Source organism: Scyliorhinus torazame, chromosome 18 (assembly GCF_047496885.1).
Source record: "Scyliorhinus torazame isolate Kashiwa2021f chromosome 18, sScyTor2.1, whole genome shotgun sequence".
In the NCBI taxonomy this organism is placed as follows: domain Eukaryota; kingdom Metazoa; phylum Chordata; class Chondrichthyes; order Carcharhiniformes; family Scyliorhinidae; genus Scyliorhinus; species Scyliorhinus torazame.
This window is the reverse complement of record NC_092724.1, coordinates 154,631,304-154,658,258: the sequence shown is the minus strand read 5'-3', so window position 1 is coordinate 154,658,258 and position 26,955 is coordinate 154,631,304. Positions and strand designations below refer to the sequence as shown.

General features: G+C 50.3%; 1 protein-coding gene across 1 annotated transcript; it reads left to right on the top strand.

Annotated features, from left to right (window-relative positions):
• The first annotated feature begins 18 nt into the window (after positions 1–18).
• Positions 19–26,955, top strand: sgsh (N-sulfoglucosamine sulfohydrolase (sulfamidase)). The gene is made up of 8 exons (XM_072483658.1): positions 19–295; positions 1,390–1,550; positions 7,087–7,192; positions 7,747–7,897; positions 9,316–9,472; positions 11,120–11,201; positions 18,329–18,532; positions 21,574–26,955. The coding sequence occupies exons 1-8, from the start codon at positions 208–210 to the stop codon at positions 22,146–22,148; spliced, it is 1,524 nt and encodes a 507-aa protein (XP_072339759.1). The 5' UTR covers positions 19–207; the 3' UTR covers positions 22,149–26,955.

The window sequence follows — 26,955 nt, the reverse complement described above, 5'->3', positions numbered from 1 at the left end:
CTCATGTGACCACAAGAAAATGTATCTTTCACTTCCGGGAAATTGCAGGATTTCCAGGGGAGGGGATCGCTTCAATTAAGTTGATTCGATTTGGGCTTTATTGAGTTTGTGGTTGAGTCACGGTCAGTTAGAGAGGATAATCGGGGATTGTACAGCCAGTGGAGCAGAGCCAATCCCCCTGATTGAAGTTACACTGTGTCTGAGGGAATGTTGCCAATCTGCATTCTGTTACTGACAGCAGTGGCTAATTCCTGCGGGGCGCAACAGGACAGGCGGAATGTGCTCCTCATCATTGGTGAGTGGCACCATTCATATTTTCCTCCTTCCACCCCCCTCCCCATGGTCTCCAATGTTTACAATGCCGTCGCAGCATAGAAGCAGGCCATTCGGCCCAACTGCTCCATGTTGGCCCATTCCAACCTACTCCCACCCCCCTCCACCTCACCCTATCGGATTCACCTTCGATACCCTTCCCCTTCGTGTTGATCTGCTTTTTTACACCGAGGGTAGTGGGTGCCTGGAACTCGCTGCCGGAGGAGGTGGTGGAAGCTGGGACGATAGTGACATGTAAGGGGCATCTTGACAAATACATGAATAGGATGGGAATAGACGGATACGGACCCAGGAAGTGGAGAAGATTTTAGTTTAGACGGGCAGCACGGGCTTGGAGGGCCGAAGGGCCTGTTCCTGTGCTGTACCTTTTCTTTGTTCTTTGTTCCCCGTAAGCGCTGCCCTGAAATTGCCAATGTGCCAGTTTCCCTCCTGGGCTCGAGCACCAGAATCCAGGCTAACTTTCCAGAGTCCTGATGTGGAGATGCTGGCGTTGGACTGGGGTGGGCGCAGTAAGAAGCCTTACTAACACCAGGTTAAAGTCCCACAGGTTTGTTTTGAATCACTAGCTTTTGGAGCACTGCTCCTCATGATTCGCTGGAGGAAGGAGCAGTGCTCCGAAAGCTAGAGATTCGAAACAAACCTGTTGGACTTTATCTGGTGTTGCAGGTTTTCTGGAGTCCAACAGAGGAATTAGGAGCAGAAGTCGGCAATTCAGGCCCTTCGAGCCTGCCCCGCCATTCAATCAGGTCACGGCTGATCATGTCCTGGTTTCAAATCCACCTCCCTACCTGTTCCCCATATCCCTTTAACCCACAGGGGTGCTGTGCTACCAAGGGTGGTAGAAGGGGGCCAGGGGTAGTGGAGGGGGGCAGTGCTGCCAGGGGTGGGTGGTGCTGGGTGCAGCGCTGGGGTGGGGGGTGTTCATCTTTCAGGTGAGACTTTAACTGGGAATTGACCTGCCCACGTGGGTGGATGTGATTGGTGAGCGTAGTTTGGATTGTACTCACTGACAAGGATTGCTTTTCAATAATCTCTCTATTGTGTGTGCTGTGACAGCCGATGACGCTGGCTTTGAGACTGAGGTGTATAACAACACTGCCATCAGGACCCCGAACCTCAACCAATTGGCAAAACGCAGCGTCATCTTCCAAAATGCCTTCTCGTCCGTCAGCAGCTGCTCGCCCAGCCGTTCCGCCATTTTAACAGGTCTGCCACAGGTACGGTCACTGACCCTCCGCCATTTTAACTGGTCTGCCACAGGTACGGTCACTGACCCTCCGCCATTTTAACAGGTCTGCCACAGGTACGGTCACTGACCCTCCGCCATTTTAACTGGTCTGCCACAGGTACGGTCACTGACCCTCCGCCATTTTAACTGGTCTGCCACAGGTACGGTCACTGACCCTCCGCCATTTTAACTGGCCTGCCACAGGTAGGTTCACTGACTCTCCGCCATTTTAACAGGTCTGCCACAGGTACGGTCACTGACCCTCCGCCATTTTAACTGGTCTGCCACAGGTACGGTCACTGACCCTCCGCCATTTTAACTGGTCTGCCACAGGTACGGTCACTGACCCTCCGCCATTTTAACTGGTCTGCCACAGGTACGGTCACTGACCCTCCGCCATTTTAACTGGTCTGCCACAGGTAGGTTCACTGACTCTCCGCCATTTTAACAGGTCTGCCACAGGTACGGTCACTGACCCTCCGCCATTTTAACAGGTCTGCCACAGGTACGGTCACTGACCCTCCGCCATTTTAACTGGCCTGCCACAGGTATGTTCACTGACTCTCCGCCATTTTAACAGGTCTGCCACAGGTATGTTCACTGACTCTCCGCCATTTTAACTGGCCTGTCACAGGTATGTTCACTGACCCTCCGCCATTTTAACTGGCCTGTCACAGGTATGTTCACTGACTCTCCGCCATTTTAACTGGCCTGTCACAGGTACGTTTACTGACCCTCCGCCATTTTAACTGGTCTGCCACAGGTACGGTCACTGACCCTCTGCCATTTTAACTGGCCTGCCACAGGTAGGTTCACTGACTCTCCGCCATTTTAACAGGTCTGCCACAGGTACGGTCACTGACCCTCCGCCATTTTAACTGGCCTGCCACAGGTAGGTTCACTGACTCTCCGCCATTTTAACAGGTCTGCCACAGGTACGGTCACTGACCCTCCGCCATTTTAACAGGTCTGCCACAGGTAGGTTCACTGACTCTCCGCCATTTTAACTGGCCTGCCACAGGTAGGTTCACTGACTCTCCGCCATTTTAACAGGTCTGCCACAGGTATGTTCACTGACTCTCCGCCATTTTAACTGGCCTGTCACAGGTATGTTCACTGACCCTCCGCCATTTTAACTGGCCTGTCACAGGTATGTTCACTGACCCTCCGCCATTTTAACTGGCCTGCCACAGGTACGTTCACTGACTCTCCGCCATTTTAACTGGCATGTCACAGGTATGTTCACTGACTCTCTGCCATTTTAACTGGCCTGTCACAGGTACGTTCACTGACCCTCCGCCATTTTAACTGGCCTGCCACAGGTACGTTCACTGACTCTCCGCCATTTTAACTGGCCTGCCACAGGTACGTTCACTGACCCTCCGCCATTTTAACTGGCATGTCACAGGTATGTTCACTGACTCTCCGCCATTTTAACTGGCATGTCACAGGTATGTTCACTGACTCTCTGCCATTTTAACTGGCCTGTCACAGGTACGTTCACTGACCCTCCGCCATTTTAACTGGCCTGTCACAGATATGTTCACTGACCCTCCGCCATTTTAGCTGGCCTGTCACAGGTAGGTTCACTGACTCTCCGCCATTTTAACTGGCCTGTCACAGGTAGGTTCACTGACTCTCCGCCATTTTAACTGGCCTGTCACAGGTACGTCACTGACCCTCCGCCATTTTAACTAGCCTGTCACAGGTATGTTCATTGACCCTCCGCCATTTTAACTGGCCTGCCACAGGTACGTTCACTGACTCTCCGCCATTTTAACTGGCATGTCACAGGTATGTTCACTGACTCTCTGCCATTTTAACTGGCCTGTCACAGGTACGTTCACTGACCCTCCGCCATTTTAACTGGCCTGCCACAGGTACGTTCACTGACCCTCCGCCATTTTAACTGGCCTGCCACAGGTACGTTCACTGACCCTCCGCCATTTTAACTGGCCTGCCACAGGTACGTTCACTGACCCTCCGCCATTTTAACTGGCATGTCACAGGTATGTTCACTGACTCTCCGCCATTTTAACTGGCATGTCACAGGTATGTTCACTGACTCTCTGCCATTTTAACTGGCCTGTCACAGGTACGTTCACTGACCCTCCGCCATTTTAACTGGACTGTCACAGGTATGTTCACTGACCCTCCGCCATATTAATTGGCCTGTCACAGGTACGTTTACTGACCCTCCGCCTTTTTAACTGGCCTGCCACAGGTACGTTCACTGACTCTCCGCCATTTTAACTGGCCTGCCACAGGTACGTTCACTGACCCTCCGCCATTTTAACTGGCCTGCCACAGGTACGTTCACTGACCCTCCGCCATTTTAACTGGCCTGTCACAGGTACGTTCACTGACCCTCCGCCATTTTAACTGGCCTGCCACAGGTACGTTCACTGACTCTCCGCCATTTTAACTGGCCTGTCACAGGTACGTTCACTGACCCTCCGCCATTTTAACTGGCCTGCCACAGGTACGTTCACTGACCCTCCGCCATTTTAACTGGCATGTCACAGGTATGTTCACTGACTCTCCGCCATTTTAACTGGCCTGCCACAGGTACGTTCACTGACCCTCCGCCATTTTAACTAGCATGTCACAGGTATGTTCACTGACCCTCCGCCATTTTAGCTGGCCTGTCACAGGTAGGTTCACTGACTCTCCGCCATTTTAACTGGCCTGTCACAGGTAGGTTCACTGACTCTCCGCCATTTTAACTGGCCTGTCACAGGTACGTTCACTGACCCTCCGCCATTTCAACTGGCCTGTCACAGGTATGTTCACTGACCCTCCGCCATTTTAACTGGCCTGCCACAGGTACGTTCACTGACTCTCCGCCATTTTAACTGGCATGTCACAGGTATGTTCACTGACTCTCTGCCATTTTAACTGGCCTGTCACAGGTACGTTCACTGACCCTCCGCCATTTTAACTGGCCTGCCACAGGTACGTTCACTGACTCTCCGCCATTTTAACTGGCCTGCCACAGGTACGTTCACTGACCCTCCGCCATTTTAACTGGCCTGCCACAGGTACGTTCACTGACTCTCCGCCATTTTAACTGGCCTGTCACAGGTACGTTCACTGACCCTCCGCCATTTTAACTGGCCTGTCACAGGTATGTTCACTGACCCTCCGCCATTTTAACTGGCCTGCCACAGGTACGTTCACTGACTCTCCGCCATTTTAACTGGCATGTCACAGGTATGTTCACTGACTCTCTGCCATTTTAACTGGCCTGTCACAGGTACGTTCACTGACCCTCCGCCATTTTAACTGGCCTGCCACAGGTACGTTCACTGACTCTCCGCCATTTTAACTGGCCTGCCACAGGTACGTTCACTGACCCTCCGCCATTTTAACTGGCCTGCCACAGGTACGTTCACTGACCCTCCGCCATTTTAACTGGCCTGCCACAGGTACGTTCACTGACCCTCCGCCATTTTAACTGGCATGTCACAGGTATGTTCACTGACTCTCCGCCATTTTAACTGGCATGTCACAGGTATGTTCACTGACTCTCTGCCATTTTAACTGGCCTGTCACAGGTACGTTCACTGACCCTCTGCCATTTTAACTGGACTGTCACAGGTATGTTCACTGACCCTCCGCCATATTAATTGGCCTGTCACAGGTACGTTTACTGACCCTCCGCCATTTTAACTGGCCTGCCACAGGTACGTTCACTGACTCTCCGCCATTTTAACTGGCCTGCCACAGGTACGTTCACTGACCCTCCGCCATTTTAACTGGCCTGCCACAGGTACGTTCACTGACCCTCCGCCATTTTAACTGGCCTGTCACAGGTACGTTCACTGACCCTCCACCATTTAAATTTTTTTTTCCCAATTAAGGGGCAATTTAGCGTGGCCAATCCACCTAACCTGCACATCTTTGGGGTTTGGGGGTGAGACCCACGCAGACACGGGGAGAATGTGCAAACTCCACACGGACAATGACCCGGGGCCGGGATTGAACCCGGGTCCTCGGCACCGTGAGGCAGCAGTGCTAACCACTAATCACCGTACCGCCCGACCCTCTGCCATTTTAACTGGCCTGGCACAGGGATGTTCACTGACTAAATGTTAACCTTCGGCTCCAGTCACTGCAGTGGTTAACGGATCACCGCAGCCCAGAAAGTTGGGTCAAAGCTTTTGCTGGTTGTCTACAAGGAGGGCGTCCAATTCATCGTCGCTCACATAACGAATGCTTTAAGCAGGTTCTAGCAGTATTTCTGTCACCCGCACCAGGGACATACATCAGAGACTTGCAGCCCTCAGTTCACAAACAGCCCGGGCCCAGGTGGGCCTTTTTCAGAGTGAGGCAGTTGGGGTTTTGGGGATGTGAAGTAAAGCTGGGTCGATGGAGTTGAGGTGATGATCGAGCAAGTTTGATACAAGAGGCTGGCTGGGCAGATCTGAGGGGCCGAATGGCCTCCACCTCGATTTATTTTTATTTTTTATTTTTTTAATATAAATTTAGCGTACCCAATTCATTTTTCCAATTAAGGGGCAATTTAGCGTGTTCAATCCACCTAGCCTGCACATCTTTGGGTTGTGGGGGCGAAACCCACGCAAACACGGGGAGAATGTGCAAACGTCACACGGACAGTGACCCATGTGGTGAATGTATAATTACTGATAATTCACCAGTGCACTGTGTTATGTTATTAACCCTGTGGGCTCCACCTATGGGCCATTGTGTGGCTTCACCCACAGGGGATATGTTGGGGCATGTACGGGCTCCACCCATGGCTCCACCCCCTTTACAGGAGCTGCTGACCTGCGGGGCCGCCTTCAGTGTTGTACCGGTCACAGGCAGGCTCAGTTCTAAGCTGATTAAAACCACGGTTTACTTCTCCACATGTCTTCGAGTGAATTGATGGTCGCATCAACCCAGAGCCGGGATTGAACCTGGGACCTCGGCGCCGCGAGGCAGCAATGCTAACCACTGCGCCACCGCGCTGCCCTGGGCCTCCAACCTTGATGGCAGTTTTGTGCTCGGTGAGATGTTGTGATTGATGCCCTGACCCCGGGGAGGAGAGAATCAGCCTCGTGACCTCCTTCCCCGCCCCCAGAGGACGCAGGCCACCCTGTGTGGAGACCCCCTCCGTGGCCACACTTATTTATAATATTGATTTTTGAAGCCTCCCATTTTGAGGTGCGTCGCCCACTCCTTCCTACCCTAACTGTGCTCATTCCCCCTCTGGGAAAAATTGTGCCAGTGTGCAGGAGCCGGGCACCATCAAGGACCCAAAGAGAAAATGCTGGAAAATCTCAGGCAGCACCTGTAGGGGAGAGAAAAGAGCTAACGTTTCGAGTCCCACTCACCCTTTGTCAAAGCAAACATCAAGGACCTGGAAATAGTGCTTGCCTGGGTTTAACAACAAAGCAATAAGATTGTGGACTGAGTGGAGCTCAGTACCTCACTGGACAGGTTAGACGTAGCGTTGATCGAAATGGAGAGAGGTTTTGAGGATGCGAGGATGATTGATTGTCTCGGGTTTGTGATTGCAGCATCAGAATGGGATGTATGGACTGCACCAGACTGTTCACCATTTCAATTCCTTCGACACTGTCAGGAGTTTGCCATTTCTGCTCAGACAGTCACAGATCAGGACAGGTAAGGGTTTGGACATTGTCAGAGTCTCCATTTCTAAAATGCTTTCAACATTCACTCTGTTTAAAATGTTACCTGAATCCCACTTCTTTTACAGCAAATGACATACTCCCGCCCTGCATGTTGCCCTGGGTGTGACGCGTTACTGCACCGTGTGTTACCCTGTATGTGACATGTTACTGCACCATGTTACCTTGCACGCGACACGCCCCTGCCCCGTGTGTTGCCCTGCATGTAGAATGCCCCTGCCCGCTGTTTGCCCCGCGTGTGGCACGTCCGTTTCTCGTGTATTGTTAGGTATTTATCCCCTAATCTTGTGGAGATGTGACGCTGCTTAAGACATCGTTGTAAGTTGCTCCTCGGTTAATTTGTTGAACTGTAAATTCTCTTTGCTGCAAATATTAATCTCTCTTCACAAATACTCTTTTATGTTTTCTGTCTCAATTATAATTTGTAGTTTTATTTATTTTTCTATATGTACGGTCTGGCCCCGAATGATCATTGTTCCTCTCGTGCCTCCTCATTTATTTTGACCGTTCAGTTGTACTCATTTTCAGGAATAATCGGGAAGAAACACATTGGCCCCGAATCTGTCTATCCCTTCGATTATTCAGAGACGGAAGAAAACCATTCTATCCTGCAGGTGGGGAGGAATATCACAAAAATCAAACTGCTCGTCCGGGAGTTCCTGCACAGCACCGGAGACAGGTAAAACCTCCCAACACCTGAGACAGGAAAAACCTCCCAACACCTGAGACAGGTATAACCTCCCGACACCTGAGACAGGTATAACCTCCCGACACCTGAGACAGGTATAACCTCCCGACACCTGAGACAGGTATAACCTCCCGACACCTGAGACAGGTATAACCTCCCGACACCTGAGACAGGTATAACCTCCCGACACCTGAGACAGGTATAACCTCCCGACACCTGAGACAGGTATAACCTCCCGACACCTGAGACAGGTATAACCTCCCGACACCGGAGACAGGTATAACCTCCCGACACCGGAGACCGGTATAACCTCCCGACACCGGAGACAGGTATAACCTCCCGACACCGGAGACAGGTATAACCTCCCGATACCGGAGACAGGTATAACCTCCCGACACCGGAGACAGGTATAACCTCCCGACACCTGAGACAGGTATAACCTCCCGACACCGGAGACAGGTATAACCTCCCGACACTGGAGACAGGTATAACCTCCCGACACCGGAACAGGTATAACCTCCCAACACCAGAGACAGGTGTAACCTCCCGACACCGGAGACAGGTATAACCTCCCAACACCGGAGACAGGTGTAACCTCCCAACACCGGAGACAGGTATAACCTCCCGACACCGGAGACAGGTATAACCTCCCAACACCGCACACAGGTATAACCTCCCGACACCGGAGACAGGTATAACCTCCCGACACCGGAGACAGGTATAACCTCCCGACACCGGAGACAGGTGTAACCTCCCAACACCGCACACAGGTATAACCTCCCGACACCGGAGACAGGTATAACCTCCCGACACCTGAGACAGGTATAACCTCCCAACATCAGAGACAGGTGTAACCTCCCGACACCGGACACAGGTATAACCTCCCAATACCAGAGACAGGTATAACCTCCCGACACCTGTGACTGGTATAACCTCCCGACACCGGAGACAGGTATAACCTCACGACACCGGAGACAGGTATAACCTCACGACACCGGAGACAGGTATAACCTCCCGACACCAGAGACAGGTATAACCTCCCGACACCGGAGACAGGTATAACCTCCCGACACCGGAGACAGGTATAACCTCCCGACACCGGAGACAGGTATAACCTCCCAATATCAGAGACAGGTATAACCTCCCAACACCGGAGACAGGTATAACCTCCCGATACCGGAGACAGGTATAACCTCCCAACACCGGAGACAGGTATAACCTCCCGACACCGGAGACAGGTATAACCTAGGCAGCTCCCAGCACCTCCAGTTTCGCTGATCCAAATCTCACGCCAGCCTCGGGGGACGAGGGGGCAGTGTGTCCGAACCCTAGTTTGGGGGGTTGGGCTCTGGGCGATCCTCCCGGTGTCTCTGGGACCCCGTTTATCTCTCACTGCTTTTTATTTCTAGGCCGTTCTTCCTCTACGTTGCCTTCCATGACCCGCACCGGTGTGGACATTCCCACCCCCAGTACGGGCCCTTCTGTGAGAAGTTTGGGAATGGGGAGAGTGGAATGGGCTGGATTCCAGACTGGCAGCCACAGCATTACACATCAGAGCAGGTCACGGTAAGAATACTGGCACACGGACACACACTGTCACACGTACACACACTGGCACACGGACACACACTGGCACACGGACACACACTGGCACACGGACACACACTGGCACACGGACACACACTGGCACACGGACACACACTGGCACACGGACACACACTGGCACACTGACAGTGACACACACTGACAGTGACACACTCACACTGAGAGTGACACACTCACACTGAGAGTGACACACACACACTGAGAGTGACACAGCCACACTGAGAGTGACACAGCCACACTGAGAGTGACACAGCCACACTGAGAGTGACACAGCCACACTGAGAGTGACACACTCACACTGAGTGCACGTGCATCCGTCAGTGCGCGCGTGTCCGTCATTGATCGCGTGTCTGTCAGGGGCCATTTGGGCAGCACGGTAGCACAGTGGTTAGCACAATTGCTTCACAGCTCCAGGGTCCCAGGTTCGATTCCCCGCTGGGTCACTGCCTGTGCGGAGTCTGCACATCCTCCCCGTGTGTGCGTGGGTTTCCTCCAGGTGCTCCGGTTTCCTCCCACAGTCCAAAGATGTGCAGGTTAGGTGGATTGGCCAATGTAAATTGCCCGTAGTGTCCAAAATTGCCCTTAGTGTTTGGTGGGGTTACTGGGCTATGGGGATAGGATGAGGTGTGGGCTTGGGTAGGGTGCTCTTTCCAAGAGCCGGTGCAGCCTCGATGGGCCGAATGGCCTCCGTCTGCACTGTAAGATCTATGAAGATGCCTATGCTACTCTAATCCCATTTTCCAGCACTTGGTTGGTAGCCTTTTATACTGTGGCAAATTCAGATGCTCATTTAAATACTTCTGAAGTGTTGCGAGAGTTTCCGCCTCGACCACCCTTTCAGGCAGCGAGTCCCAGATTCCCACCAATCTATGGGTGAAAAAGCTTTTCCTCAAATCTCTTTAAATCTCCTGCCCTTTAAATCTGTGCCCCATGGGTGTTAACCTTCTATAAGGGGAAAGATTTCTTCCTAGCTACCCTGTCTATGTCCCTCATAATTTTATACACCTCAATCATGTCTCCCATCAGCCTTCTCAGCTCCAGGAAAAACAACCCCAGCCTATCCAGCCTCTCTACATAGCTGAAACGCTCCAGCCCAGGGTAAGTCCTGGTGAATCTCCTCTGCACCCTCTCCAGTGCAATCACATCCTTCCTATAGTGTGGCGACCAGAACTGCGCACAGTACTCCAGCTGTCACCTAACTTGCATTTTATACAGCTCCGTCCTAAAGCCCCTGCTCTTATATTCTACCCTTCAGCTAATAAAGGCAGCTGACTCAAGGAGAGAGAGAGAGATAGAGAGAGAGATAGAGCTCAATAGGGAGTCAGAGTCCCAGGGAGAGGGGAGATGAGCTTTACTCTTCGGACCATACGGATGTGTTGTGAGTCACTGTTCAACGCTTATCATTTAGTTTATTTAACGAGAGTTCGTGTGTTGCTGGGATGTGGAGAGGCTGTTTTCTGTCACTTCCCGTGGTAAGGTTAACCCCTCTCACTGCTGTCCTCAGGATTAAAGTTGTTGGTGCAGGAACCTGGGCAAGTACCACCAAGGTGTTAGCAGAAATTCTATTTGTTATCCCTTTTTCTGCCCCTCTCTCTCTCCTATCCTCAGGTTCCTCACTTTGTACCAGACACACCGGCATCACGAGCTGACCTGGCAGCACAGTACACCACCATCAGCCGTCTAGACCAAGGTAAGGTCACATTACACCACCATCAGCCGTCTAGACCAAGGTAAGGTCACAGTACACCACCATCAGCCGTCTAGACCAAGGTAAGGTCACAGTACACCACCATCAGCCGTCTAGACCAAGGTAAGGTCACATTACACCACCATCAGCCGTCTAGACCAAGGTAAGGTCACAGTACACCACCATCAGCCGTCTAGACCAAGGTAAGGTCACAGTACACCACCATCAGCCGTCTAGACCAAGGTAAGGTCACAGTACACCACCATCAGCCGTCTAGACCAAGGTAAGGACACAGTACACCACTATCAGCTGTCTAGACCAAGGTAAGGTCACAGTACACCACCATCAGCCGTCTAGACCAAGGTAAGGTCACAGTACACCACCATCAGCCGTCTAGACCAAGGTAAGGTCACAGTACACCACCATCAGCCGTCTAGACAAAGGTGAGGTCACAGTACACCACCATCAGCTGTCTAGACCAAGGTAGGGTCACAGTACACCACCATCAGCCGTCTAGACCAAGGTAGGGTCACAGTACACCACCACCAGCCGTCTAGACCAAGGTAGGGTCACAGTACACCACCACCAGCCGTCTAGACCAAGGTAGGGTCACAGTACACCACCACCAGCCGTCTAGACCAAGGTAGGGTCACAGTACACCACCATCAGCTGTCTAGACCAAGGTAGGGTCACAGTACACCACCATCAGCCGTCTAGACCAAGGTAAGGTCACAGTACACCACCATCAGCCGTCTAGACCAAGGTAGGGTCACAGTACACCACTATCAGCCGTCTAGACCAAGGTAAGGTCACAGTACACCACCATCAGCCGTCTAGACCAAGGTAAGGTCACATTACACCACCATCAGCCGTCTAGACCAAGGTAGGGTCACAGTACACCACCATCAGCCGTCTAGACCAAGGTAAGGTCACAGTACACCACCATCAGCCGTCTAGACCAAGGTAGGGTCACAGTACACCACCATCAGCCGTCTAGACCAAGGTAAGGACACAGTACACCACCATCAGCCGTCTAGACCAAGGTGAGGTCACAGTACACCACTATCAGCCGTCTAGACCAAGGTGAGGTCACAGTACACCACTATCAGCCGTCTAGACCAAGGTAAGGACACAGTACACCACCATCAGCCGTCTAGACAAAGGTGAGGTCACAGTACACCACCATCAGCCGTCTAGACCAAGGTAGGGTCACAGTACACCACCATCAGCCGTCTAGACCAAGGTAAGGACACAGTACACCACTATCAGCCGTCTAGACCAAGGTGAGGTCACAGTACACCACTATCAGCCGTCTAGACCAAGGTAAGGACACAGTACACCACCATCAGCCGTCTAGACAAAGGTGAGGTCACAGTACACCACCATCAGCCGTCTATATTTTGTGGTCTATAGTTTGTAAGGGCTATTATTCTGTAATAATGCGGAACTGGAAAGAAGGGCCCTACAGTAATTGATAATATTTGATTTCAAGTGCCTTCCATAAGGTTTAATTTAAAGGAGTAAGTCATGACATTAGAGCTCAAAGCCGGTGGGGGCTCCTCCTGTTCTATGTGGGAAGCCATGAACATTTTTGGTGTCCGGGCCAGCATGTGTGCAGGAAGTGTCTCCAGCTGCAGTTCCTGGAAGCCTGGGTTTTGGATCTTGAGAGGCGGCTGGAGACATTGTGGAGCATCCGTGAGGTGGAGAGGTCATGGATAACACGTATAGAGAGGTGGTCACACCGCAGGCTCAGACTCCACAGGTAGGAACGGAATGGGTGACCACCAAGCAGAGCAGGAATCTCCTGTGGCCATTCCCCGTGCAAAACAAATCTGCCACTTTGGGTACTGTTGAGAGGAACGGCCTCTCGGGGGGGAAACCGGCAACAATAAAATTCATTGCACCATATCTCTGCTGCAGATGATATGTTGCCTCCCTTGTGCTAGGGCCAGTGGTTGTAGTGCACATCGGTACAGCCAACACCGGTTTAAAAAAAGGGATGAGGTCTAATAGCAGATTATAGGGAGCTAGGAAGTAATTTGAAAAGAGGTCCTCAAAGATAGTGATCTCAGGGTTACTTGGACAGGATCTGCTGGAGAGAGCTGCTCAGGAGAGTCCAGGACAGGACAGAGCAGTGGTAGTGCTAGAGTTCCAGTGCCTCTGGTTAACGGTCCTGAATAAAGAAGCTTAACTTGGAACAAAGAAGTATAAAGATGATTTCTTGAGGTATGGTTTTGTCAATTGTGACATAACAGAGAACGTAGAACAGCACAGAACAGGCCCTTCGGCCCTCAATGTTGTGTTGAGCTTTGTCCGAAACCAAGATCAAGCTATCCCACTCCCTGTCATTCTGGTGTGTTCCATGTGACTATCCAATAACCGCTTGAAAGTTCCTAAAGTGTCCGACTCCACTATCACAGCAGGCAGTCCATTCCACACCCTAACCACTCTCTGAGTAAAGAACCTACCTCGGACATCCCTCCTTTATCTCCCACCCCGAACCTATCTATCCCCTACATCATTTTATAAACCTCTATTAAGTCGCCTCTCATCCTCCTTCGCTCCAATGAGAAAAGCCCTAGCTCCCTCAACCTTTCCTCATAAGACCTACCCTCCAATCCAGGCAGCATCCTGGTAAATCTCCTTTGCACCCTTTCCAATGCTTCCACATCCTTCCTATAATGAGGTGACCAGAACTGCACACAATACTCCAAATGTGGTCTCACCAGGGTCATGTACAGTTGCAGCATAACCCCGCGGCTCTTAAGCTGAAGCCCCCTGTTAATAAACGCTAACACACTATAGGCGTTCTTCACGGCTCTATCCACTTGAGTGGCAACCTTCAGAGATCTGTGGACATCCCCAAGATCTCTCTGTTCCTCCACATTCCTCAGCACCCTGCCGTTGACCATGTAATCCGCATTCAAATTTGTCTTACCAAAATGAATCACCTCGCACTTATCAGGGTTAAACTCCATCTGCCATTTTTTGGCCCAGCTCTGCATCCTATCAATGTCTCTTTGCAGCCTACAACAGCCCTCCACCTCATCCACTACTCCACCAATCTTGGTGTCATCAGCAAATTTACTGACCCACCCTTCAGCCCCCTCCTCCAAGTCATTGATAAAAATCACAAATAGCAGAGGACCCAGCACTGATCCCTGTGGTACACCGCTGGTAACTGGTCTCCAGTCTGAACATTTTCCATCCACCATCACCCTCTGTCTTCTATGTGATAGCCAGTTACTTATCCAATTGGCCAAATTTCCCTCTATCCCACACCTCCTTACTTTCTTCATGAGCTGACCATGGGGAGCCTTATCAAACGCCTTAATAAAATCCATGTATACGACATCAACTGCTCTACCTTCATCTACACACTTAGTTACCTCCCCAAAGAATTCAATCAAATTTGTGAGGCAAGACTTCCCTTCACGAATCCGTGTTGACTGTCCCGGATGAAGCTGCATCTTTCCAAATGGTCATTAATTCTATCACTCAGGACCCTTTCCATTAACTTACCGACCACCGAAGTAAGTCTAACCGGCCTATAATTACCAGGGTCATTCCTATTCCCTTTCTTGATCAGAGGAACAATATTTGCCACTCTCCAGTCCTCTGGCACTATCCCCGTGGACAGCGAGGACCCATAGATCAAAGCCAAAGGCTCTGCAATCTCATTCCTTGCCTCCCAAAGAATCCTAGGATATATCCCATCTGGCCCAGGGGACTTGTCGACCCTCAGGTTTTTCAAAATTGCTAATACATCTTCCCTCAGAACATCTACTTCCTCCAGCCTACCTGCCCGAATCACACACTCATCCTCAATAACATGGTCCCTCTCCTTGGTGAACATTGAAGAAAAGTATTCATTCAACACCTCTCCTATTTCTTCTGACTCCATGCACAAGTTCCCACTACTATCCTTGACCGGCCCTACCCTCACCCTGGTCATTCTTTTATTTCTCACATAAGAGTAAAAAGCCTCGGGGTTTTCCTTGATCCGACCCGCCAAGGACTTCTCATGCCCCCTCCTAGCTCTCCTAAGCCCTTTTTTCAGCTCATTCCTTGCTACCTTGTAACCCTCAAGCGACCCAACTGAACCTTGTTTTCTCATCCTTACATACGCTTCCTTTTTCCTCTTGACAAGACATTCAACCTCTTTTGTGAACCATGGTTCCCTCACACGGCCATTTCCTCCCTGCCTAACAGGGACATGCCTATCAAGGACACGCTGTATTTGTTCCTTGAACAAGGTCCACTTTTCATTTGTGCCTTTCCCTGACAGTTTCTGTTCCCATCTTATGCTTCCTAATTCTTGCCTAACCGCATCATAATTACCCCTCCCCCAATTATAAACCTTGCCCTGCCGTATGGCCCTATCCCCCTCCATTGCAATAGTGAAAGACACCGAATTGTGGTCACTATCTCCAAAGTGCCCTCCCACAAACAAATCAAACACTTGGCCCAGTTCATTACCCAATAGCAAATCCAATGTGGCCCCCCCCTCTTGTCGGCCTATCCACATATTGTGTCAGGAAACCCTCCTGCACACACTGTACAAAAACTGCCCATTCCGAACTGTTCGACCTATAGAGGTTCCAATCAATATTTGGAAAGTTGAAGTCACCCACGACAACTACCCTGAGACCTCCACACCTATCCATAATCTGCTTTGCAATTTCTTCCTCCACATCTCTATTACTATTTGGGGGCCTATAGAAAACTCCTAACAACGTGACCGCTCCTTTCCTATTTCTAACTTCGGCTCATATTACCCTCAGTAGGCAGATCCCCCTCAAACTGCCTTTCTGCAGCCGTTAAACTATCCCTGATTTAACAATGCTAGAAGGAGAGAAAGCCCACGTGTGTTATACACGGCACGGTGGCACGATGGTTAGCACTGTTGCTGGTGGCAGTGATTAGCACTGCTGCCTCACCGCGCCAGGTGACAGTCTGCGTGGAATTTGCCCGTCCTCTCCGCGTCTGCGTGGGTTTCCTCCCGGGTGCTCCGGTTTCCTCCCACATTCCAAAGATGTGCAGAATAGGTGGATTGGCCATGCTAAATTACCCCTTAGTGTCCAAAGATGTGGTTAGGTGGGCTTAAGGGGTGACAGGCCAGTGGGCCTAGGTGAGGTGCTCTTTCAGAGGGTTGGTGCAGACTCGATGGACCGAATGGCCTCCTTCTGCACTGTAAGGATTCTATGATTCTCCCAGTCCCATGTGCTAGTCAGAGTAGAAATAGCAGGATATATCGGATGAATACATGGCTGAAGAGATGGTGTGAGGGGGAGGGTTTCCGATTCCTGCCACATTGGTTCTGGAGGAGGTGGGGCCGTTCCAAATTGGACGGGTTATACCTGGGCAACAACCGGGACTGATGTCCCGGGAGAGTATTTGCTAATGTGGTTTGGGTAGGGTTTAAACAGAACTGGCAGCAGTATGGGAACCTATGCAAGGAGTCAAGAGGAGGGTGAAATCAAGGACAAAAACAAAAGATAGAAAGGGGAATATGGAAAGTGATAGGCAGAAAAATGAAGGACCAGAGTGAAAAATAATGGGAACAGGATGGGTAATGTTAAAAAGCCAAGCAGTAGCACACGGAACACTGGCAGTGAAGTGGATGAATCCATCGAGCAAATAGATGTAAAATGGGTATGATATAGTCGGGATTATGTGGCTGCAGGGTGACCAGGAATGGGAACTGAACATCCAGGGGTAATCAGTATTTGGGAAGGACGGACAAAAGAAAAAGGCTTGCATTGTTAGTCAAAGAGGAAATTAACGCAGTGGTGAGGAAGTCTTCACCTAGTGAAGCCCAGCGCAAACTGGAGGAACAGCACCTCACCTTCCGATTAGGCACGTTACAGCCTTCCGGACCTAACATGGAGTCAACACCCTCAGCCTGCAAACTCTCTCCTCCACCTTCACCCCACTTGTATTTCGATCAATTTATTTTCATTTCTTCCATTGATCTGTTTCTCTTACCATTGTCTCTCTCTTCCCCCCCCCCCCCCCCCCCCCACCCCACACACCATTAGGGTTATCTGTTCCTTGTTCCAGGACCCTCTGCTTACCTTTATCCTGCCATTAGCACATTCTTTAAAAAAAATTTTTAGAGTACCCAATTATTTTTCTTTCCAATTCAGGGGCAATTTAGCGCGGCCAATCCACCCACCCTGCACATCTTTGGGTTGCTGGGGTGAGACCCACGCAGACACTGGGAGAATGTGCAAACTCCACAAGGACAGTGACCTGGGGCCGGGATCGAGCCGGGTCTTCGGTGCCGTTAGGCAGCGGTGCTAACCACTGTGCCACCTTGAAATTAACACGTTCTGATCTCTTAATGTTCCACTACCAGCACCCTTCTTAGCCATGATCACCACCACTTCCATTCCCTTTGCCTTTTGTCCACAATATTTTTGTCACTCTCTCCATAGACTCCACGTATTACTGGCACCAGCCTGACTGCTCCATCCTCCACCCCCACAACAGTAGAAATCTCATCCTAGTTCCAGTTCTCTCCAGCTCTGATGTAGAGTCACCAAGACTCGAAACGTTAGCTCTGTTCCCTCTTCACGGCGGCTGTGAAACCTGCTGAGGTTGCCCCGCATTTTCTGCTTTTGTTTCAGATTCCCGCCTCCTCAGTAGTTTCTTTTATCCTCCGGACAGGCCATCCTAGACTGGGTCTTGTGCAATGAGAAAGGAGTAATTGGCAATCTAGTTTTGCAAGGCCGCTAGTTTTGGGGATGAGCGACCATAATATGATCGAATTCTTCATCCAGGTGGAGAGTGACGTAATTGATTCTGAGACTAGGGTCTTGAATCTAAATGCAGGAAACAATGATGGTGTAAGGCAGGAGTTGGTTAGGTTGGATTGGAAAACGTTACTTAAAGGGATGACGGTTGATAGTCAATGGAAACATTCAAAGAGCACATGAATGAACTGTAACGATTGTTTATTCCTGTCTGGCACAACAGGTATCCAAGGCCAGAATTTAACCCAGGTCCCTGGTGCTGTGAGGCAGAGCGGGACTAATTGACTAGCAATATCAAAGGGCCAGCACGGGAATACGAGGCTGAATGGCCTCCTTCTGACTTCTGCCCTTCTTGCTCTGAATTGTCTGCAGGAATCGGGTTGGTGTTGAGAGAGCTCAGGGAAGCCGGCCATGGTAATGACACGCTGGTGATTTACAGCTCCGATAACGGAATCCCGTTCCCCAATGGAAGGACTAACCTGTACCACGCCGGTATCGCCGAGCCAATGTTGGTGCATTCGCCAGAACACACAGCGCGCTGGGGCCAAGTCAGCCAATCATACGTCAGCTTACTAGGTGCGTAGCGCTCGTTAGCGTGTCGTCAATAAGCCTGCCTTAGAGGGTCATTCGGTGTGGTGATTGTCACTTTAAGACCAGCCTTACCGAGTAAGGGTCATGTGATCTGAACAACCAATCCACTCCTGGAATGGGGAACCTCCAGATGGAAGGGTTAGGAAGCGTGTACCATGGACTAGCTCGAAGCACGAGGCTAATGACACAACCATATGAATAAAATGTGCATTCTCCCCGTGTTTGCGTGGGTCTCACTCCCACAACCCAAAGATGTGCAGGGTAGGTGGATTGGACGCGCTAAATTGCCCCTTAATTGGAAAAAAATGAATTGGACACTCTAAATTTATTTTAAAAGATAAATAAAATGTGTTTGTTCAATTGAAGAAATCTCTGGGAGTTCATCATTACATCTGGCGACGAGGATAAATGATCCTCGAGCCCTACACCTGTGAGTATCGCGTTTTAATATATTCTCCGGAATGCCTCTCTTCAGGTGAATAGATTCATCCAATTTCTCCACAGGAAGACTGGGGTCAATACATTGAGCGTCTCGGGTTTTAGTTCCAGGTAAATGAAATAGGGGAGGAGGCAAAGCACAAAGCAATTCTCCTGAGCATCTGTGGAAGTCAGACCTTTAACCTTATTAACATTCTCACCACCTGACTCCACACCGTTCAGTGAGCTTGTAGATTTAGTGAAGGGTCAGTTTCAGGTCAAACCATCAGTCACAATCCAGTGATTCAAATTTAATTTGAGGGCGAGAGCCCTAGGTGAATCGATCGCGACTTACATTGCTGAACTAAAGCAATTACCAGAGCATTGTGGTTTTGGAGCTGCCCTGAGCGATATGCTGCAGGATCGGTTAGTCCGTGGCGTGAGCAGTACCGCTGTGCACCACCGATTTGCTACCAGATGTCAACATAAATTTCAAACGGGCAACGGAAAAAGTGCTGGCCGTGGAAAGCGCTGAAAAAGATTAGCAGGAACTGCAGAGCGCACACAATGGCGCTTTATTCAAATTAGGGTGGGAACTACCAGCCGGCCATGGCGCCAAAACTACCGACGCAGCTGCAAAGCAGGAAACCTTCCCCGTCACCCAGGGAACAAAAGGATACAGCAGAGGCGATCAGGCAATGATTCCTGAAGCGGAATGATGCAGATGGACGAGTAGCCACACTCCCGAATCATGTGAAAAACCTCCGTAGTGGACCAAGTTGAATCCCAGGAATTATTGTCTTGAGACTGGACGCGTTTCATACCAAGCAGACATTGAGGGATGGACCGTTCATCGAATTGTGGAGGAGTGAGGCGCTCCAGCAGTCAGGGTTGCCATTGAGAAATGTTTCCGAATCTGTAAACGGCAGAGCACCTGAGTGACCTGTTATCAACCTACTGATGTACCCGTTGAAGGATATGGTGATGGGTCGCCTGCGACAGAGGAGGTTCCCGTTATTACAGTCCCTGTTAACGTCCATCCTGTGGAAGCTTCTCAAACTACAGAATTATACCACAGGACCAGAAACAGAAAACCACCTCAAAGTCTCGATTTATGGGGGCTGGCACGGTGGCGCAGTGGGTTAGCACTGCTGCCTCACGGCGCCGACGATCCGGGTTCGATCCCAGCCCTGGGTCACTGTCCGTGTGGAGTTTGCTCATTCGCCCCGTGTCTACGTGGGTTTCACCCCCACAACCCAAAGATGTGCAGGTTAGGTGGATTGGCCAATCTAAATTGCCCCTTAATTGGAAAAAAATAATTGGGTACTCTAAATTTTTTTTTTAAAAGAAAGAAAAAAAAGCCTCGATGTTATGATTATTGAACCTTTGTGTATAGTGGGTAGTTGAATTTCAGAATTAAGTACAAATGTAATCATATCTCGGACTTTGTGATGGTGTTTTCCATTCACCTGTTGAAAGTAATTTGGTAAATAAGGATTGTAAAAAGGAGTTAAAGGGGGGATGGATGGGGTGATTGTCACTTTAAGACCAACCTCACTGAGTTACGGGTCACGTGGTGTGAACAACCTATCAACACCTAGCGTGGGGTCACATGGTCTGAACAACCTATCAACACCTAGCGTGGGGTCACATGGTCTGAACAACCTATCAACACCTAGCGTGGGGTCACATGGTCTGGACAACCTATCAACACCTAGCGTGGGGTCACATGGTCTGAACAACCTATCAACACCTAGCGTGGGGTCACATGGTCTGAACAACCTATCAACACCTAGTGTGGGGGTATCTCTGAAGAGGGAGGGGCTTTCTGAGTTAAGAATGTACTATGGACTAGCCCGAAGCATGCAGCTAATGAAGCAACCGTGTAATTAATAACATTTATTTGTTCAACATAAGCCTCTGGGAGCGCATCTTCACATTCTGGTTCAGCCCCTCCCCACCCCACCATTAGGCTCTGTGGGTGACGATGCAGCAAGGCCCTGCAGGTTGGAGAGGTGGCGAGGCCCATGTGGAAGAAGGTGCTGCTGAACTGTGTAGACGTGGAAGATCCCAGAATTGTTTTCTCTGTGCCGCATCCCCTCCGAGCTCCGTTGTCTCTCCTGGGCCTGGCCTGATTTTGACGGATACCGGGTGGCGGGGGGAGGACCGGGCTAGTGGGGAATGTAGACACCTGTCAGGGTGTGGAGCCGGGCCGGGGCGAATGGCCGTGAGGGTGGGGTCCGATGGCTAAAGTGAGAGAAGGTGAATGGTGGAGACGGGGGTGGGGGAAGGATGGAGCTGGTAGAGAAGGTGGACACCAGGCAGGGTGGGGATGGCAGTGAGGGTGGGCACCGGTACAGGGGTTTGGCAGCAGTTGGGAATGTAGCTTACAATTGCGAGAGGTGTAAATACCGCAAGGAGCAGCAGGAGTGGAGGCCAGTTTCTGAGCTGTAAACCTCCCTGAGGTTCCAGTGGATGGCCACCAGGCCCACATGCACTGTAGAGGCTCCCGTTAGCATGTTGCTGGGATCTGTCGGAGGGAAGAGCAGTGAAAAGTGCCCCCTCAGGAGTGCAGGAACTGTACTAACCCTTACTGTTTGTCTCTCTAGATATAACCCCAACTGTCCTCGACTGGTTCTCCATCCCTTATCCAACCTACAGTATCTTTGGAAAGGATAAGGTTGTCCAACTGACGGGCCGGTCGATTCTGCCCGCTCTGGTCTGCGAGCAGCCCTGGTCTATGGCATTCTCCAGTCAGAGTCACCATGAGGTCACCATGTATTACCCAATGAGAGCCGTGCACAGCCTGCAGTATCGACTGGTCCACAATATTCAGTTCAAGATGCCATTCCCCATCGACCAGGATTTCTACCTCTCGCCCACCTTCCAAGACTTGTTGAACAGGACCCAGTCCAGCCGGCCCACCCACTGGGAGAAATCCCTGCAGGAATATTACTATAGGGAGCGCTGGGAGCTGTTCAACGCCCAGGAGAATCCTTCCGAGACCCGCAACCTAGCCTCGGACCCTCGCTACGCAGGCGTACTGGCGAGGATGAAGGGGCAACTGAAGAAGTGGCAGTGGCTGACCGATGACCCCTGGGTATGTGCCCCAGATGGAGTGTTGGAAGATCAGGGGCCCTACAAATTCAACCCTGAATGTCGACCGCTCTACAATAAACTCTAATGTGTGGGAGAGAACTATTATTTAAAGTAGTTTTTGCATCTTATATTTACAGGAGATGATGTTGATAAATGGAAATTATTGGTGCAATTTAGACCCTGCTATATGGGCATTTTGCTGTTTCGTTCTATAATTCTAGCGGGTAATTTTATACATTTGAAGCTCAGCAGATTTGAGTTTTTGGAGAACAGGAATGCACTGAGCTTCCCTAAACTGGTGTGGGCTGTTTGGATTGGGACAGTGTGTCCATGAGATTGATGGTCTGAGGGCGGTGCACGCTCTGGCCTGGGAGTGACTGTGGAGACCTCAGGCTTCTCTCCCCACTGATATCTTAATGAGGAGTTAACGAATGGGATGGGTTAGTTAAAGGGCTGTTTACGGATACGCTCCTGTCCGTGTACGGTCAGTTCAGAGACGACCGAACACAACGGGAGTTAAGATTATGCAGACGGACAATCAAACAAACTCGGGGAGATCCCATTGCCAGATTTTCCCAAATACCCATTTCCCACGCGTTCCCGTTGCCTCAGCGACACAGAGCAGGAAAGGGCAATCCCCGTCAATTGGGCCGGTGTCAAAGGTCACAGACCCCTGACCCCACTTGACCTCCGGCATCCTTCACCAGCCCCTTTTTGTCAAATATTTATCCATTAGGCTTTAACTTACACCTTTCTTCACTTTGGGCCTGTTGGATTCAACAATTATAGAGGGAGGTCCTTTAAAATGTTAGCTAGAATGATTCTTGAAAATTACTGAATTTGTAGAAATATGAGTACGTTATAATCGTTTGAATACTATCCATGACTGTCTCAAATGTTACGAATAATGTACTACAAGTTCTGATGTGATATAAAAGGTACATTCGACAAGCTTGAAACAATATCGTAACTGAGACCAGACTCAGTAGGGAGTTTGAACGTGGGACAAAAGTCATGGGACAGTTAATTAATTTGGAGTAATTGATTAATGTCTAATTAACCAATCGCCTGTTAAGTGACTGACACTTTCCTGAACGAATCAAGTGGGTCTCAGCTGAGAATTGGAACCAATGAAACTAAGTAAGGGGCTAAACCCAGATAAGGATTCCCTTAAGAATGTGATCCGTCTAACTGATTAGCAGAGAAATTATAGCCATCGGAGAATAAACATTACTTTTAAAGGCCTTTGATGAAATGACTTTTGATTTTGTAAATCTGAAGTCAGTTTTTAATCTTGAAGTTTTTGCTTTCACTCGTTGGCATTTCCAGTTAGTTTGGTGTGAATGTACCAAAATGTGTTCTTAAAAGGGTGGCGCAGTGGGTTAGCACTGCGGCCTCACAGCACCGAGGTCCCAGGTTCGATCCCGGCTCTGGGTCACTGTCCGTGTGGAGTTTGCTCATTCTCCCCGTGTCTGTGTGGGTTTCACCCCCACAACCCAAAGATGTGCAGCGTAGGTGGATTGGCCACGCTAAATTGGCCCTTAATTGGAAAAAATGAATTGGAAAAAATGAATTCTGCTCTCGTTCACCCACCCCAGCACGTCATTGCCAAGTAGTGAAGGTGAGATAAGTTAACAGGCTTTGAAGCTGTGAAGCCAAAGTTTGGCTTTTCAAAGCCAACAAGTATTAGGAGGAGCTGATGTGAGTGAGCAATGGAGCTCTCTGAGTGAGATAGGGAGGAGTGGTGTGGGGAAAGGGGCGAAGTTCAGTATCGCCGACTGACCCACGCCACCAAGTCCCCCACCGAGGCTATTTCAGGCCCGCCCGAAAGGGAGCCGCTCTCTGGATTTTATTTGTCCTTTCCGCACCTGCGGGACAGCTTTCTGTGTTTAACTAAAAACCTTAAGGAATAAATAAGCTCAGGAATGCCCTCCCACTCCGCCTGCAAGACACTTCTGAAAACTGACCTCTTTGGCCAAGACTCTGGTCACCTGTCCCAATATCTACTTGTCCGACTTTAACTTTTGTCCGCTTCCTCTCCTGTGAAGCAGTTCTGGGACATTTAACTATGTTAAAGACGTTCGATCATTTGCAAGTTGTTGAGCACTTGGAGCTGAGTGTATACCAAGGCCAGGTATACACTCCCTCTACCTATCCCTGTAACCCCACCTAACCTGCACATCTGTGGACTGCGGGAGGAAACCGGAGCATCCGGAGGAAACCCACGCAGACACGGGGAGAACGTGCAAACTCCACACAGGCTGTGATCCGAGGCCGGGATTGAGCCCGGGACCCTGGCGCAGTGAGGGAGTAGTGCTAACCACTCTGCCACCGTGCCGCCCCCTGGCAAGGACCAGCTTCTGATTGCTCCTTCCCTCACTCCAGCTCCCAGAGGTGAATGGTCAGTCGATTAAAACCACTGCCACACGTTTCCCCCGGGACCAACAACACCGGGGGGGGGGGGGGGGGGGGGGGAGAAATCAGGAAGCAGCACAATGTCCCAGCTCAGCAGCAGATGCTGCAGGCATAACAGAGCACCACCAGCAGAGGGTGCACACCGTGTTTAAGGAGGGCAACAGTACTGACAGCTGCCGTGGACATTAATCTTCCCAGAAATAATTGATCAAAGAAAGTATTGAAGGTGTTTGTAAAAGACATCACAGCTCTGAGACAAATGGTGACAGCCGCTGAGTGCACACATGTTTTAAATATACATTAATCAGATGTTTTACAAGAGCAGACTCCCATTTGTACAAAAGCTATGAACATTCATTGAGACAGTAAATAAATACTGGTAAGTTTCAACATTCGCAATTGAGAAAGCTCATTTGTACAGTACAGCTTCTGCAAATAGCAGCTTCTGCAAATAGCATTCATAGTTTGATGTTTGGAGTTTTTTTGTGTTTTGTACACATTTGTAGATATGTGTATGCTCCATAGGCATATCTTTAAGTATTTGTATGTATATGTTCTCAACATATAACTGTGCGCTGTATGTGCTTGAGTATAAATATCAGTGCACATTCCAAGTGTGTATGTATATACATTGTGTATGTTTATCTGTGTGTGCTATAGGTTCATGTATATGTTCAGGATACATATGAAATGAAAATCGCTTATTGTCACAAGTAGGCTTCAATGAAGTTACTGTGAAAAGCCCCTAGTCGCCACATTCCGGCGCCTGTTCGGGGAGACTGCTACGGGAATTGAACTGTGCTGCTGGCCTGCCTTGGTCTGCTTTCAAAGCCAGCGATTTAGCCCAGTGTGCTAAACCAGGTAAATTTATTGCCTATTCCTAGATGCCCTTCAGAAGGTGGAGGTGAAGCTGCCTTCTTCAACCGCTTCAGTCCTTGAGGTGTAGGTACATGCACCGTGCTGTTAGGGAATCCGGGATGTTGCCCCAGTGACAGTGAAGGAGCGGCGATGTATTTCCAAGTCAGGGTGGTGAGTGACTTGGAGGGGAACCGCCAGGTGGTGGGGTTCCCAGGTATCTGCTGCTCTTGTCCTTCTAGATGGTAGTGGTCGTGGGTTTGGAAGGTGCTGCCGAAGGAGTCTTGGTATTCCTGCAGTGCATCTAGTAGATGGTACACACGGCTGCCACTTTGTGCCAGCTACGAGCTTTCTCTCTAATTCCCATTGACCTCAGTTTTGCGCGGGCTCCTTGATGCCACACTTGGTGAAATGCTGCCTTGATGTCAGGGGCAGTCACCCTCACCTCACCCCTGGCATTCAGCACTTTTGCTCCATGTGTGTAAGAGCCACCTGCTGGCTAGGGTGGTATTGGAGAGAGCAAGGCTGCCTCGATGTGTGTGGGGGGGGGTCTCTTTAGATCTGTGTTGCCGGCTCGGTCAGGCCCTGCCCCCAAACAATGTTCCCAGATTGTCCGTGCACAGAGAGCTTGGGAATCTGGAGAGAAAACTCAGCTATGCAGCTGGAGAGCTACACCCAGGCTTTCTCACCCCAGCAGCACTCTCTACACAGACTGTGGGTTGTGTTTGTGGCAGTATATGTTCTGCATGGATATCTGGGCGTACTGTCTGTGTGTGTGTGTGAGTGTATCTCACTCATCCCCAAAGGATCCGACGGAGTGGGGGTCGTACAGACCCATCTCACTCCTCAACACGGACGCTGAAGTTCTGGTGAGCCGCTTGCCCGCCGTGATGACGGAAGATCAGACCGGGTTTGTCAAGGGCAGGCAGCTAATGGTGAACAGCAGGCGACTGTTGAACGTGATTACGTTGTGTGTGTATATCTGTGTGTTCTCCTCCACCCGGAGAGGGGACACCAGAAGTAATCGTCTCCCCGGACGCCGAGAAAGCCTTCGATCGAGTAGAATGGACGTCCCTCACGGAGGTGCTAGAACGGTTTGGGTCAGGGTTTACCGCGTCGGTGAACCGTTTGTACAGCGTTCCCGGGGCGAGTGTGCGGACGAACACCCGCCAACCCGGAGCATTTCTGGCTGCACAGAAGCAGGGGTCAGGGACGCCCGTTGTTCCCCCTTGCTGTGCGTACCAGCAATTGAGCGACTGGCCATCACTCTTCGATCAGTGAAGGGGTGGACAGGTATTCGGAGAGGAGGCAGGGAGCGTAGAAACTCACTCTATGCCAATGACCTGCTGCACTATGTCTCGAAGCCCCCGTCCAGCATGAGCAAGGTAACAGACCTGAGAGAGTTCGGAGCCCCCTCAGGTTACAAACCCAACCTGGGGAAGAGTGAAACCCCGGGCGTGAGGAACAGAGCTGATGGCAGAGTAGCGACCCTGGGGGAGCTCACAGAGTAGCTCCAATTAGTACAGCATGGTTTCTGTTACTCTATCAACATGTTTTTCTCATTATTTTCCCTATACACTAATGTAAATAATGAAACGCCAATAAAATCACTTTTTTGAAAA

Excerpts from the sequence above, each read along its gene's own strand:
- sgsh (XM_072483658.1), top strand. The coding sequence starts at position 208 with ATGTTGCCAATCTGCATTCTGTTACTGACAGCAGTGGCTAATTCCTGC. Across the intron at positions 1,551-7,086 it reads TTTTAACAGGTCTGCCACAG|CATCAGAATGGGATGTATGG; the intron begins GTACGGTCACTG and ends TTGTGATTGCAG. Across the intron at positions 7,898-9,315 it reads CTGCACAGCACCGGAGACAG|GCCGTTCTTCCTCTACGTTG; the intron begins GTAAAACCTCCC and ends TTTTATTTCTAG.